The sequence below is a fragment of the Antedon mediterranea genome, chromosome 8 (assembly GCF_964355755.1).
Source record: "Antedon mediterranea chromosome 8, ecAntMedi1.1, whole genome shotgun sequence".
NCBI lineage: Eukaryota > Metazoa > Echinodermata > Crinoidea > Comatulida > Antedonidae > Antedon > Antedon mediterranea.
In genome coordinates, this window is record NC_092677.1 from 5885258 (window position 1) to 5901272 (window position 16015).

Genomic DNA, 16015 nt, shown 5'->3' on the forward strand with positions numbered 1-16015 from the left:
AAATAATGGAACACTTGGTAGATTGTCAGTAATACATTTTTCAAGATGAGTAGAGTTTCCAGTACAAGGGGTCATCAGCTAAAAGTACCTATATTATTAAGGTCTAAGAGTTGATCACCTTTAAACTTAATAGCCACGATTAAAAAATGGCAGAAAAATATGTTATCAACAATAGATTGTTCATTATTTTTATGACACTATTTTTGCATGATTAAATACCAAAATAAAAAAACAAATATATCTAACCGATAATTTACACTATTTAATTTACTATTTATTTATACTATTCAAAATAAATCGACCTACTTATCCTCCTCTTCATTATTTTTATAAATAATTCACACAATAAACAAACACTTTGATGCATTATTTTTTTTATTAAATAGAATTAATAGTCTTTTTATAAATTATGTCCAAGGTGACAATACAAAAAAATCTATCAAAATGTTTTAATTAAATGTAGAGATGTAGTCGCATAAAGACCCATATAACGTACATACAACTCTATTTAAAGACATAAATGATGTTGGTCTATAATAGAGATATTATAGCTCTTCTATTTTCTTTACTGTAGGCCTACAATATTGATTGTACTGTATAAGATGTGTCTTCTATTGTTAATTCATGCCCATGTGTCCAGTCAAAAATATACACCCCAAACATTACTACTTGAGATGTTGTTACTAATAATTTTAAACATTAACGAATGTTAATTTGAAACAAAAAATCTATATACTAAATGTTAATTTTAAAGCGTCAAATCACATTACACATAAAAACTTTTAGGCAAAGTTAAACTCTCATTAAAAAAAGGGGGTCTTCCCTCAGAAAAAAAAAATCCCAGATGAGCACGAATCACAAATTTATTTGGACCTTAAAGTATCTCAGTTCCAACAAGATGGCCGTAACCAGAGAGAGAGAGAGAGGACGAGAGAGAGACATTAAATATTATTAATAATTTATAATTACATCTTCAGCATGATTTTGGTACATTTATATATAATATAGCTTTACTTGGCACAATTAACTGTTATTGGAAAATCAAAAGACATGAAATATACAGAAAGTGTGTGTAGCACCCTCATTCGTAAGTTTTTTTAGGACCCATTTATTACTCTTTAGGCCCACCTCTTCCCTCTCTGTCAAAATCCAAATTTCCTATTAGACTCATATCTTCTCTAGCCAAACATCTTCAAATTTCTTTCACATATAGCCCAACCCTTTATGTCTTACTTTTCTTCTGTATAGACCACAAGCCTTTCCCACCCTATGCACAAAAGCACCCTAAGTCCTTCTCAGTGGACTCAACAATATGCATTTTTTTAATAAAATATGGATCATCTTAAACAAACCATCTACATCTACTTTTAAACACCTAAAAAAAGTAATACCAATCGGTATAAAAACCAACAAGGATAGCTGCATTTAAACAAAGAACTTAATGTTTTGCGATTATTCACATTCCAACACAATTAAGCCCCGTTTTTTCATTCTTTTACTGCTGTGTTGATGGAATTATGTTATTTTTGGAATGAAATAATAATAATAATACATTACAGTATATTATAAACAAAATATTTGCATAGTATTACAATATTAATATATATCATTGATGCTAATTTCATAAATGTTTACACACACAGTTACACATTGCTGATAGGTAAAAGGATGTGTGTAGGGAATACCATGTCAAAATAAATTTACTGCAGTTACTCGATTTTCATTCATCCTATTTATGCAATTATTTATCAAGTGTTTTTGAGGTAATCATACACATTGATTATTGCTTAAATATCTCATAAACTTCTACATTGAAACAAAATCATTCAAATTGTAGTTTCTGCAGTAACTGCAGTAGACCAATGTTGACATCATCTCTAACCATGTGCTAATCTATCCATTTTTTTGATATATAACATTGGGTTTAAAAAATATTTTTAGCACCATCTGTTTATGGATATTTCAGTTTTTATTTGTTTTTAACAGGGAGTTGTTATTAGTAATAACAACTCCCTGGTTTTTAACAAATACTATATTAGACCAATGTAATGATTAAAGTCTTGTTGTATTGTTGCTTTCATGCGCGTTAAATTGTACGTTTATTTCGTGACTTTGATAATACAGTAGTACTCATCACACGTTTAATAAATACTATCTTTGGAGTTGAACTGGGCCTTTACATATAATACTAGCAAGTTTGCCCTTGATTTTCACAAATTTCCTCTTGAATTCCAGACCGTCTCCCTAAAATGATGAATTTCATTATTATTATTATTACTGCATTATTATTATTTATTTAATAAACTTGGGATAACACAGTATTTGTCTAGCATGCAACAATATAGTATAAGCATAGATTATTATACAAATAATAAATGTTTATAAATGAATACAGAACATTCATTATTTGTTTATAACACAGACACCCTGTTCTGAAATAAACTGTATTAAATTAATCCATCTTGAATGATTGTTCAAAGCTAGGCCAGGAATTTTCGGATTCTTGACATGGAGTAGTACAGATATAGACAGTGCACACTATGGGTAGATTTCCGAATGCAGATAAGTAAACAAGAAACACAGTGTTCAATAGTGCCATTCATTGTTCATTAGTGCGAAATAATAAACAGCACTTGATTTATCAATAAAATTGCAATTACACACTGAGGTTGGGATGTCTAAAAATGCTATATCTTCACCATTAGAACATTAGTGAACAAGACGATTAAAGAGCTAAAAGGCAAACAGAACAAATTGTTATATAATCACTATGCGTGTATACAGACCTTAGAAAGCCTAAAATCGACAAGAACATTTCCGTCCATATCTACCAATGTAGCCTTGAATGTCAATGGATTTCTTCGTTTATCTTGTGTTGTGATTGTTAGCTAGATAAATAAAAACAAATCTCATACAAGTAATGCTCAAACAAACTGCACATAATATTACATTATGTGCTATTGGTGGTATTCTTTTCAATTATTTGAACAATGTAATTTGCTCATGAGCAACTCTATTATGATCAGCTCCATCGTGAACAAATTCGTTATGCACTTGACATTTCAGTATCTGCTATGGTGGTATTTGTTAAGACAAAATTATTAGAACAATGTAAAATGCTGATTAGCAACTACATCATGATCAATTCCATCATGAGTAACACAATCACATCAACTCCATCATGAGCATGAGCAACTTCATCATGAGTAAAACCATAAGGAGCAACTACTTCACAAGCAACCACAACAAGAGCAAATCCATCATGAGCAACTCCATCACAAGCAACTTTATCGCGAGCAAATCCATCATACGCAACTCAATCACGAGCAACTCCAATTCAATCAAAACCATAATAAACTTACTTGGCCTGCAGACGTTTGCTTTGCTTGATAGCCTAATTTTTCAAGAACTTCTAGCAAACTATGTATGCTTTCTTCTACACTGTACTTTGTAAAGAACCGAGTCATTCTCTTTACTAGTTTCTGGAATGGAGTCTTGAAAAAAAAAAGATATAATTATATTATATCCCACAATACAAAGTAATAAACGTCTAGCCAATTTAAAAATTGTGCATAATTAAACAAAAAGAGATTTGTTTGTTTGTTTGTTTTTAAAAGTTCTAGCATTTGGTCTGTAATGGTACAGCCTACATTTCTGCATTCTTACCTGGGAATTTCCCGGGGTACACGGTAGCTGACTACCCAATAACATATCATCAAGGTGTACTGGTTGGGAGAAACTAACCCCATAGATTAGATCCTCAACGCTGCTACTATCAATTGTGCTGGTACCCAATCCACCACAGATAGATGGTTGCGAGCTAGAGTATTTACCCGGAGTTTCTTCCCTACAAAAAAAGAAAAACATTGATAACGAGCAACTACATCACAAGCCATCACTTCATTGCCAGTAAAAAAAAGCATTTAAAATAAATAACGTACCTATTGGCCGATGACGGAGACAGATCCGTTCCTGTACACACTCGTTTAAATGAACCAGGTGGAGAACTTGAGGGCAGCCTTGAAAAACCTATTTAATAGAATAAAATGTTGATCTTATTACAGTATGCCAATTACAGAGAAAGTTTTACTACTGGTCAAAGTTCACACTGCGCATATTATTGTCATGAATGATCACAGTAAAACTAACCTTAAGCATTGGTTTACCTTACAAAATTTTCTAGTGTGAACATGACTGAACCAAACTTTGATCTAACCTTTTCTTTTAAATGTTTTACAATACCATCTGTCATTTTTTATTTGAGTTATTGTATACCGTCTGGAGGGAACCTCACTTAACATTTTCTTCAAAAGTGCTGTAACATAAAAATAATTAAAGTAATAGTATACTGTATGCAGAGTAACCTCTACTTTAGGGCACACTCACTTAGGGAAGGGAAACCCATATAGTGACATATTTCCAAAGGGCAATGTGATGGTGTAATGATATCGGACTGGAATGTGTTTGAGCCTATTTGTACCATACTGATTGTATCCTTAGGCAAGATGCTTTACTCTCATTGCCTCGTCCTTCGGATGGGACGTAAAGCTGTTGGTCCTGTGTACATGTAGCGCACATTCAAATACTTGGCACACTATTCTAAAAGAGTAGGAGATCATCTTCCGTGTGCTAATCTGGTAGGCACTGAACTGCTGAGGTTTGCAGAAGGCCTAATCCAAATTTTCTTAGTTTCCAGTTAAGCTTGAGGACAATGGTTAATACCTTCAATCAATCAATCGTTCTATTTATATAGCCCCATTCAAACAGTCATTGCTCATGGCGCTTCCAAAAATATAAGAAAATGTGAGGTTTGAGTAGTGATGTAAAGGTGCTCAATAATGATGTTTCCTTCACCTTTATATGCCAAAAATATTTAATGGACAACCCATATTAAGGGGAACATTGTTTGGTCCCAAAGGTGTCCTCTTATTAGGGGTTCTTCTGTAACTAAATGCTACCCCTCAAATTCCATACCTAAAACTATAGTGTCTATCTTGACCCACGGTGTCAACTCAACCCTCTTGTCTAACCAATTGCAGAACTCTTTACAGTCATAGCTTGGTTCGTCCCATGGTAACTCTATCAAAAGAAATAGAAAACAGACTTTAGGTGTTTCTCTTCTCGTTCTGGGTTTTAGATTTACTGTATATATAATTATAATGTAGACATTTTTTTTATTTCTAAATATATTCATGTGAAAAAGGGTGGTGTTTTCAAGCTGGACAGAAAAGTGACTCTATATACCGTAAACTTTAAAGACATGCACTCTCCAGAAAAACCTTGCTTTCATAGTTTAAAAAAATCCCATATGGAACCACAAAGAAATGTTTGATATGATTGTGCGACACCTACATCCTTTCCAATTCAAGCCAGATTGCCAAATCAAAGCTTGGTTCCCACTAGGACACAACACAAGGACGAAAACGCAATGCAAACTAATTAAAAAACAAGAGTCATTTGAATAATATATTGTTTGTGATTGGTAAAACTACTTGCATTGCTCTTACGTATTTGTGTTGCGTCCTAGTGGGAACCAAGCTTAAGACGCTTGTATGAGAAATATTGAAATATATATTTATACTGGGTAACCTCTTCAGTCAAAGACTGGTCTCCCAGAGGGCCCAGTTGGTGATCAGTGGCTGTGATATACTAATACACCGGGGTAACCCCCTACTCGTCTCGAAAGATGTACTAGGTTCTTTAAAGTGCACACGAGCTAGATATGTACACTGGACCTACGGTTTATAGTCCTTATCCGAGAAGACTTGTTCTACCACCAGAACCATGGAGTGAGTGAGCCTCGAACCCATGCCGATGTTATGGCTACGTAATTACGGTTCCACTGTCTTAACCGCTCGGCCACTCACTCACTATGAGGCGGTGGTTCAAGGTTTATAGTCATTTTTAGGATGGATTTTATATGCTATTTAGAATAATTTCAAATCATCTGTCTGTTTAGTACGAATAAGCTTGGTGGCTAATGTGCTTGCCTTCCCATACCAAGGTCCGTGGTTCAACCCAGACCTAGTACCAGGATTGTAAACTCACAACTCTTTTAACTCCTCCATTCCCTAAAGCCTCAAATAAAGATTTAGGTTATAAGCATGAACAAATTATAAAATAATTTATCCATCCTGTAATTGGTTAGTTACTCGCTGTTGGATGCATATTAAAATTAAAATGAATCAAATTAATATCGGTACTGTTGTTTGCTGCCGAACCTGCCAGATCATTCTGAATTTCTGTTTCAACATAAATCGTCTTTAGCAAATCAACTTCTGTATGTATCAAATTATTTTAGCTGTTACAGTGCAGTTAGCAATAATGCTGCTTCATAATTACATCCACATTCCCACTGGACACATTAGTTTACCACATTTATATGATTGATTTTGCTTTTAGCTAGTTGCCATTCAAGTTAATTAACAGATAGTACACGTGAACTACAAAGTTTCAAACTATAGTGGGCGGAGTTCACGGATATTGTGGTCACAAAGGCACGTCCGGATGCATAATTATGTCAGAAGTAGGGATGTATTCTCTCCTTTTGGTAGCCAAAATAAATGCATTGGTTTAGCTTACAATATTGTCTAGTGTGAATATGACTGAACAAAACTTTGATTTAACCTTTGCTTTGAAATGTTTTACAATACCATCTGTCATTTTTTATTTGAGTTATTGTATACCGTCTAGATTAATATTACGATTCAGCCACAGAGCTTGCTTTGAAAAATGCGTTGTCAGCAACTATTTATTAGGAGGGCCTACATCGCAGAGCCGTATATTGAAAGCATTACAACATTTTGATTTTCACATGGTACACTTCCGGCCATCTTTGTGTCCAACTATTCCTATGTGGAATATGGAGTTGAATGTTGTATAATGTATACCTTTGAAAACAATCCATTTGTTTAAAGGTTTTTTTTTTTTTTTTAAACTAAATTATAAGTTACTGCAAACATGATTTTAAACAACACAAAGTACAAATAATGCATTAACTATACAGAATTGCTATGCAAACTAAGCCTGCACACTTAGAGCGCACAATATTTTGGACACAGAAAATGTTTCTAATCCATTTCATATACTCTTTAAATATATGGCTCTGCTACTGTACATCATACACCATAGCTCCCTCTATCATTTATAAAATTATTCAAACTTCGCTGTAGCTCTAGGAAAAAATCATGCACCTGGATAGGGTGGGCCCCACTTAGCTTCACCTACACATTTAAATAAAATTTACCTCCTGCTAACATAGCAACCAGTATAACACCGCAAGACCAAAGGTCAGAGGGTTCCGCATGATATTCTTTCTTTTTTAACACTTCGGGCGCTACATACGGTGGTGTCCCGCAACACTTTCCCAACAATCTCTCCTTGCCCTGATGACGAAAAACTGTTGCTAGTCCGAAGTCAGAGATTTTTAAGTTATCTAAAATAAAACATAAATGCTATTACAATGTCTTTCGTTAATTGTTTATTAAAAATAAAAATGCAGTACTGTACTACAAAATAAAAATACTGTATGTAAAATTAGGGAAAACAAGGCCAACAGCCATTAAGTCGCGTGCTACAATGCATAGTGATACCGGACAGACAGACCGACAGACAGACCGACAGACAGACCGACAGACAGACAGACCGACCGACTGACACAGTGAACTATACTGACCGAAATTACTGAACATGTTTAAAAATGTTGAAATGTTTAAAAACATTTATATTTTTTTAATTTACACGTGCGTAGCCTGTCACTTTCGACGTGCTCGTATAACGTAATTTCGAGTTGAAAAGTAAGTCAATAAAACAGAAATCGGGCAAAAAGAATGCGCAATAACATTTAACGCGCAGTGCGCGCGCAAAAATATGCGCACTCATGGAAATTTTGTAAACGCTTAAAATTGCCTGAAATGTACTCTTATTTCATCGAAAATAAATTTTGAAAATTTTAAGCGCGCGTACGCATGCGTTACATGCGCTACGCGCGCTACGCAAGTAATTGTATTGCCATATGATGATTTATGCCCTGAAATTTATTAGTACCAAATTTTATTTAATTGTGATTCATGGTTGTTAAGATATGATTACAAACGTGATTTCGTTAAATCGTGCGTAGACCGCGTAATTTTTTATTGCGCACCGTGAAAACATAACCACATCGATTCCTGGCCATAAGGAATATTCTGTGAAAAATTGACTTAGCTAGATTAAACTGATATCAAGATAAGGTCAGAAAGCGATAAAACGCATAGTGATACCGGACCGACAGACAGACAGACAGACAGACAGACAGACAGACAGACCGACCGACCGACATAGTGAACTATAGAGTCGCTTCCACGCAACTAAAAAGACCTCATGAGAATTTCGAGAACACTAATGCATGAATCCCCCGATATTCGGATCATTTTCTGCTCTCCCGAGTTGGGAGGTCTGCTACTGGGTGTGTGCCGATACTTACCATGCTCATCTAATAGTAGATTCTCTGGCTTGAGGTCTCTGTGTGTTACACCTTTTTTATGCAAATATTCTACACCAGATATGAGTTGTAAAAAATAATTGTGTGCTTGTCTTTGTGGCATTCCTTGATCTGGTTCTAAAAAAAAAAGTACACAATATTTATAATATTAAATCACACTATGTTAAATTACTGTTCTAATTTGTCTATTATCTAATAAGTCTATTTCATGATTTTTTTTTGTAGAAGCCAGATTTGGCTTTAATATGCCCTGGTTTAATTCTTAGTAGCTTTGAAAATGGATGTGTCAACGGTCGTCTGCAGTGAGAAACCACATAAAAACGTGTCATCAAGCAAAAGAGTAAGTAACCATGTCCAAACAATTGCACACAATGTATTGACATGACCCAATTTCTAAATGAAGCATCCTTTACTTATTGATGTTTTCTGACCAACCGTCTCATAAAAATGATGCATGATGGCCCCAAAACACACGGTTGAGATTTGAGACCAAGAGGATAAAGGTTACTTTTAGATTTGCGATGACCAAACTACATCATAATTCATTGTGTGCTTGCGAGGATATTGAGACATGTTTCCTCGTTCCCAATCTTAAAGCAGTGTTGATGGTTTCTAGGTCCAGTCGATGACCGATAACAAATCGATTTACCTAGAAAGGTCGTTGCAAATCGAAACAGAAAAGTGATGTTCCAGTTTCGAGATAGTTACAAACACGGCCTTCTTGAAATTTTAAATCAGTAAAGTAATTTTCCAAATACTACTTCTCGAGAGTATACGCTAAATGACACCTGGCAAGGATTTTAGTCTTAAAAATTCCTATTAATGTCCCTCCAAGGTTTGAAATAAAATTCCTAAAAGAGATTTATGGTATAAATATGAAATTTCAAATTGCAAATTTGTAGATGCCATGAATATAAATATTTATGTGCCTGCATTCAATGTGTATCAGATAATCTGTTTGTTTCATTAAAAAAAATAAAAACAAGAAAAGAAATGTTTGCTATTAAAATCTTTCTGTTGATATTTGATTAAAATTTCAGTGGACTGAATTTTTAATAAACAAATGTCAATTCTGCAACCTAGTCCCCGGGGTCAGCTATTTAGATAATTTTTTTAATGAATTTTTGTCCGTTATTTATGTACTGTATGTGTGATATTACTATTAAATCTCTATCTATCTTCGATCTTATTTATCATGGTTGTCATCAGCGCGACAATAGTAGGCTTTGTTTCAGGAAAGTAGATGATGGAAACAATAAATTTAAAAGTTTGCGATGATTGGATTGGTTGGTACGTTAAATTTCTTTTGTCTATCACACCGAAATAAAAGCTTGCCTGCGAACACCCCCAGACTTTTGTGCTTACCTATCCTATCAAACAATTCTCCACCACTGGCATATTCTAAGAACAGGAACTGCACGTTAGGCTCTTTTCTTTGGCCGTAGAACTGAATTACCCGCTGATTCGTCAACATGCGATGTATACAAACCTACAGTAGACGTAGAAAAGAAAATTTGCGAGTAAAAATGCATACTTTTTAATGTGCGAATATAAACTAGAGTTGTACATAAACATCTCACTGTTCTCAGATGAACTCGGCTTATATTTTATATCTTACTTCTTTTATGAGATACAGTAGGTGGTAATTGTCCTAACTGGTACAAGGGTTATTAAGTGAACCAGTTTACTGAGGTATAACCCCCTACTTATCTTCAATGATGATGAAATGGATTCATACGGGCAAACTGTGTACACTGGACAAGGTTTATAGTTATCTAAGAAGATTTGTTCCACCACAAGAGCTAGGAGCAAGTCGACCTTGAATTCATGCCGAAATTGGTGCCTCTTTAGATAGAAAACGGCACCCCTGCCTTAACCGTTCAGCCATTTGACTCGATTACTCTTTCATTTAAACTAAATTGAATCTTGAACATAGTGTGAGCATGATTAATATGAATGTGCACATATAGTACATTCTACTTTAAAATAGATTGCCTGATGTGGCGGGGGTGGTCTCCACTGAAAGAAAAACCACTCACAGGATATAATCCATTTCATATAATCATCAATGAGTGAGAGTATGTGATTTACTGTACAATCCAATCATCTTGAATTGATGAAAATAAGGTTGATATCCATTAAAAGAACCTCATATTTTGTTTCACAAAGAGCAAATAAGTCAACAGCCACATCTCTCTTTCCAAAAGAAAAAAAAACTCACACAAGCATTAGATATGATTTATTTCTATTATGTACAGGTACCTCTTTTCGAACACTGTCCGCAGCACCTTTTGACTTTGTTAGGTTGATGACCTTGACGGCTACGGCTTCTTGCGTACTGCGATTTACTGCTAGTTTCACTCTGAAAATAGAAAAGAAATTAAACGTTTAATAGGAAAAAGTGAGCCATCTACTTATCGAAGCTTTGGGTGCTTTTAATTTTAAAGTGTTGTTTTAAAATAATTGATTTATTTAAACCACAATTGCAATTTCAATCTGGGCCAACAGAAAGAGGTATACTGTACATATTGTCTACAAAACTTACCATGTTTATTAAATACAATTTAAGAAGCCAAGTCATAGGTTTGAACCCAAACCTTACAATCAAGAAACTGACTATAAACACTAAACCAGCTACACCACTCTTCCAATCAATTTTGATATTATAATAATATAATAAACAGTCTATAACCTCCCTTTGCCCTGTTTGGGACACAACTATTCGGGGTCCCAAACACTGCTTTAAATACTTATTGTACAGTACTCTTTTAACAAACAAGGAGTAATATAATTTATACGTTTTAACACTAGGTCAACTGCAATTCAGGGATGTTTTGTTAGGTGTCAATAGGCCTTCTCTATATTTCCATTCCATTGTAGCTATCAAATACAGTAGAAACAACATTTAGCCCTTATCAATAATTTCTACATAATGCAACAAATATTTAATATTTCTGAATATTGACAAATAAATGTTATTTATTTATTTTTCTCTGTTCTGGGTTGACCAACTAGCATAGGTGTTTAGCACCTGTTTGGTCTTTCCGTGCCTCCTTTTATAATTGTTTTGTCTTCTTTATTTATGTATATGGCAGAAATTGAATAAATAAAAAAAAAAAATAAATAAATAAAAGCATAGAGTGGTATTAAACCCTTACAAATTAATAAAAAATAAAAATAAAAGTATTATAATTTCCACAAATTTGCTCAATCCTTGATCTTACAGTATATAATTCCTAATGGTAAAATTTAAACTATGCCAAATGTGCAGTGATAATTATTTTCCGCAAACATTTTTGTGCAAGGCGTAATTAAGATCAAATGCCAAATACAAATTATTTAGCTTTAACGGTCCTCAAGGACCGTGTTTATTGGAGCATTGAATCAGGGCACGCTCTGACATATATTACTATATACCACATAGCATGTTTCCTAAACTGGATTTTTCAATTTTTATGATCAAAATCAAAACATATATTTTTTTTTTCAATTTATATCTGAAAGTAAAGTATTTAAATGCAGCTAACAAAAACATTATTGTTTATTGATACTGTTAATATTAATAACTAGATCATGCATTTCCTTTGAGACAGTGTATCTATGAAAAACAGCCTATATAACAACATACAGTAAATTATCATTTCTTTACATCATAGAAATCATAATCACATCATTACGATCAAAAATCAACCAGACCTCACTGTCATTGTAGAGCAATTTAGTTATTAAATGATCAAGTATTGAAACATTTGATCATACTAAGCTTTGAATAACAAAACTATTCTTCTGAATGTCCTTTCCCATACAGTATACAAACCAGACTGATGAAATGATTCCAGGATAAATTTCTACTATAATTTCTCATACAGTATAATAAAATCATGCAAATAAAAATGTATTTGATTAAAATACAAACAAAACAAATGTCATTTTATACACACAGATGCATCAATTAAATGTACTGTACTATACTACGAAATCACCAGTAAGAATTTAGTCAATCGATAAATAAAACCACTTTGTACAAAAAAGTTCAAATGTAATATTTTAATCCATTGAATACAGAAAATAAGATGAAATCAAAAGTTTAATTTCTGCAAACAAATTATCTTTTGTTCTAAGAAATCTAGTATCTATCTTATTACAATAAAAAGGAAAACAAAATATGTGTTTACTGGTAAGTATTACAGCTATAAAACATGTAATCCATGCGGATACAAAAGTCGGTCGACATCAGTTGTCCGTGGAATGATCGTCAATGCTATTACACGCAACGTAACATAGGTGTAGTATTAAAGTTGCGTAATGTGACCCATGTGACTTTAGTTTCATGTGTTATTGTCGCATTTCTTTTTCCGTGTAATCTATCAATGAGGAGTTAGCTTGTCAAAGACAATCTATGTCATTATTTAAGAAAGCAAATCTGCAGTCAATTGCGAAAACATTTTGACCTTATTGTTGTGAGTTGACATGGAAGCTTTTATACAGTATTCCTTTACACAGCAAGTATACAGTACATGGCTGTGGTCCAGTATACTGACCATTCATGATGTGAATCTTATCATTTCATCAATATGTACATTATACAATATGAAAAGGTATAGCTTACATACATTTTACAAAAACATAAAACATTTAAAATGGTAAACAAGAATGGGTGTGTAGAAAGCGATGACCTCGAATTGGACGACCCGGGTGACCTCGAATTGGACAACCTAGAATTGCACAACCCATAACACGAAACCGACGACCCCTATAGCCTAGCCTAGGCCTAAGTGTGGTATAACTGTAGGTCGTCCAATTCGAGGTTGCCCGGGTCGTTCAATTCGAGGTCATAGCTTTCTACACACCCGTACAAAAATGTTACTATTCAAGGTACTGTACCTATAAAATTGTGCATGACTTTGTTGAAACCTTATTCACAAAATATTTTTAAAAAAAAGGTATATTATTATTAAAAACTCATGCAGATCACCTGTATTCATTAAAAAAAAAATCATGTTTTAAATACTCACTCCCCGTAAGCACCTTCACCGAGTGTTTGGACAAAGTCCCATCCATCAACAAACGGCGTCACCATCTCAATTCCTAAGTGTTGAAAACGTGAGAAAAGGTTATGAAATATGTATTACATTTTTGCATAAATAAATATCTAATCGGTTGGAGTAATTGGTTTTGTAATGTTTTTTAAGTTACTTAATAATATAAAGAAAATTGCTGAAGGATGTGTACTGCAGTAAAATACTGTACATAAATTACTGTATATTCTACTACAAAGACTTATTGTGCAAGTTTAACAGTAAACATATGACTACTACAAACAAGTTTTTTAAATGTAAAAATAAACACCACACTTATAAGACAATCACATGTTAACTCTAGTAACTACAATATTTTGAAACTATACAAAAAAAGTCATAATAAAATTTTAAAAAATACAGGAAGACATTTCCTGACAAAAATTCCGTGCATTGAATGGAGTACATATTACATAATGTCAACTCCTAAATAGTTAATGCAACTGAACCTAGCCCCTATATTCCCTTCTAGTGTTTTAAGGTAAAATAGGGGTGTTTACAGTATATTGTGTGGTAGCATGTGTGGTAGCATGTGTGGTAGCATGTGTGGTTTTAACTAGGATTTTAATTCTAGTACTGTAGGTCATAAACAGATCTCTATCACATCTTCACTCAACCAATGGTTACATATTGTAAAACTGAATGATTATAAAAAACCACAGATCTGTTTATGAAAGCCGTTAAAAGCTCAATCACATTCTTAATGTCTTAATGTAACAAAAACATGGCAACATTACAATAAGCTGTGAACATACTGTAACAGGATAGTGAATGTGTCATCTTCCTATTCATTGCTTAATGATGAGAGTACATCGAATGAATGGAATTATCCATTCACCTGTTGTACACACAACATTATGTACGCACAATAAAGCAATGCATCATGTGACAGACTATACTCTGTACAGTAATTGTGTAAACTGAAAATGACTCAGCTATTTATTTATTTGATAATGGCCACTACAGGAGAACCAATTTATTTGTACAGTACGTACATTCAATTCAAAATAACAATTATTTACTTCCTTTTAAGATTGAAACAATAATGGAATAGAAATAACAGATACAAATAACAATATGGGGGGAATTATAATAGGAAGAAGGCAGGATCCCAGAAAGATACAGAATCTTGAGTCGGGTCTGCCAATTGGACACATTGTATACAAGTATGAATGTATTTTTAAAAACGCGTTTTAAAAATTGCAGAATTTTACAGTGTATTTTCGGGGAATAATTTCGCCAGTGTAGCATAGCAAAAAGCTATACAAAACAACCTTCTTGCTACACATTTCTACAATTGTGTAGCAAAAAATACGATAGAAAACTATGATTCTCGACTAAAAAATCAGTTTGATTCGCAATATTGCTAAACAAAATTTTAAAATGAAATTTTTCCCTGATTTTGATGAACAGTTGCATACTTTTTTTACTGTCAACTCTGCAACTCATCAATTATCCTTAGCCGAAGCTAAGGGATAGCTAGCTTAGGCCTACACTCACTGGTTAGCCTAGGGGTCAGTGACAGCAATAATGTTCTGAAGTGAAATGTATGCCTAACTAGGCTACTACTACTAGTTTAGGCCTAGCTAGGCTCCGGCTAGTCTAGCGGCCTTAGCCTACAGTAGTTGCATAGGCTATATCTATGTGTGACAGTTCGATTTGAAAACGAGAACTATGGTCTAGGCTAGGCTAGGCCTAATACGAAAAGTGTGCCTTACATACAGCACAGACTGGTTCTTTGTAGGGTTTATTTAAAGTAGGGTAGGCATAGACCCAGGCCTCTCTCTAGTAGGCTTAGGCCTAGTAGCATACATGATACCGTACCCATCCATCTCCGTCCATACGGTTCAGTAGGTACCCGGTTCAGTATCTCGCTGTATTGTAAGGCTTAGTTTCAGGACAGGATGCCTGGATTCCCAGGATGCCTAACTAAACATAACAGCTAGGCATAGCCTCTAGACCTAGCTATAAAAGTAGCTTATACATAGGCCTAGCTAAGTGTAACCATTAGTTATTCCTGTTCTCTGTTTTCAAGATCTAATGTCAGATATTATGAAACTTACAATGAAAATATTCTGCAATGATTTTTCGCAAATAATTTGATTTGTTGTTAGCGCCATATATTCTCTATTTGTTCTTTTTAAACAAGTGAGGGCGCTGTTTATTCTGTCGTATATGGCTGCTCTGTGTGTCGACGCGTCGTCAATGAGATGGTTTGTAGCGAAATAATTTCGCGCGAACATTCCTGAGTTCTGATTGGTTCAGCAACGTCGTTACGTTACAGAAATTAAATGAAAATATAAATACGCATGCATAGTTAGTCAGTGCTTTTGATTCGCGCACATAAATTTGCTGGGGCGGATCCAGAGGGGGGGTCCACGGGGTCCGGACCCCCCCTAAATTTTAAGGGTGCCCTTTTTTTAGAGGTTCAATATTTTATTCGTGTGACATATTT

At 34.1% G+C, this 16015-nt stretch overlaps 1 protein-coding gene across 1 annotated transcript; it reads right to left on the reverse strand.

Moving 5' to 3' along the window:
• Window positions 1-370: 370 nt before the first annotated feature.
• Window positions 371-15634, reverse strand: LOC140056180 (serine/threonine-protein kinase Chk1-like). The gene is made up of 13 exons (XM_072101472.1): window positions 15624-15634; window positions 13498-13570; window positions 10745-10844; window positions 9848-9971; window positions 8465-8599; window positions 7247-7435; window positions 4975-5079; window positions 4217-4315; window positions 3942-4029; window positions 3667-3847; window positions 3363-3494; window positions 2787-2888; window positions 371-2244 (listed from the first exon to the last, which is right to left on the reverse strand). Exons 2-13 carry the CDS (start codon window positions 13560-13562, stop codon window positions 2152-2154), a joined length of 1413 nt encoding a protein of 470 aa, XP_071957573.1. The 5' UTR covers window positions 13563-13570; window positions 15624-15634; the 3' UTR covers window positions 371-2151.
• Window positions 15635-16015: the final 381 nt, after the last annotated feature.